General features: G+C 69.6%; 1 protein-coding gene across 1 annotated transcript in view; it reads left to right on the forward strand.

The window, feature by feature from the left end:
- Positions 1-193: 193 nt before the first annotated feature.
- Positions 194-355, forward strand: part of SOX14 (SRY (sex determining region Y)-box 14) — a 760-nt gene continuing 598 nt past the window's right edge. The window contains exon 1 of the mRNA XM_008942926.1: positions 194-355. Coding sequence (XP_008941174.1) covers positions 194-355 — 162 coding nt within the window.

Here is a 355-nt window from a genome sequence, read left to right on the forward strand (position 1 = left end):
CGCGCTTCGCTCCGCGCCTCCCTTCCGCGCCTCTCTCCGCGCCCCACCCCCGGCAGGGCTCCCGCCGGGGACGGCGTTTGGTGGAGGACCTGTGATGATCAGCTGAGCCCGCTCCTCCCGCTCCTCCGGCTTCCTCGGCCGCCGTCCGGCGCAGCTCCCCGCCGAGCCTCCCTCCCTCTCGCCCGGCCGAAGCATGTCCAAGCCCAGCGACCACATCAAGCGCCCCATGAACGCCTTCATGGTGTGGTCCCGCGGCCAACGGCGCAAGATGGCCCAGGAGAACCCCAAAATGCACAACTCGGAGATTAGCAAGCGGCTGGGCGCGGAGTGGAAGTTGCTCTCCGAGGCGGAGAAA

The sequence above is a fragment of the Merops nubicus genome, unplaced genomic scaffold (assembly GCF_000691845.1).
Source record: "Merops nubicus isolate BGI_N331 unplaced genomic scaffold, ASM69184v1 scaffold32360, whole genome shotgun sequence".
Lineage (NCBI taxonomy): Eukaryota > Metazoa > Chordata > Aves > Coraciiformes > Meropidae > Merops > Merops nubicus.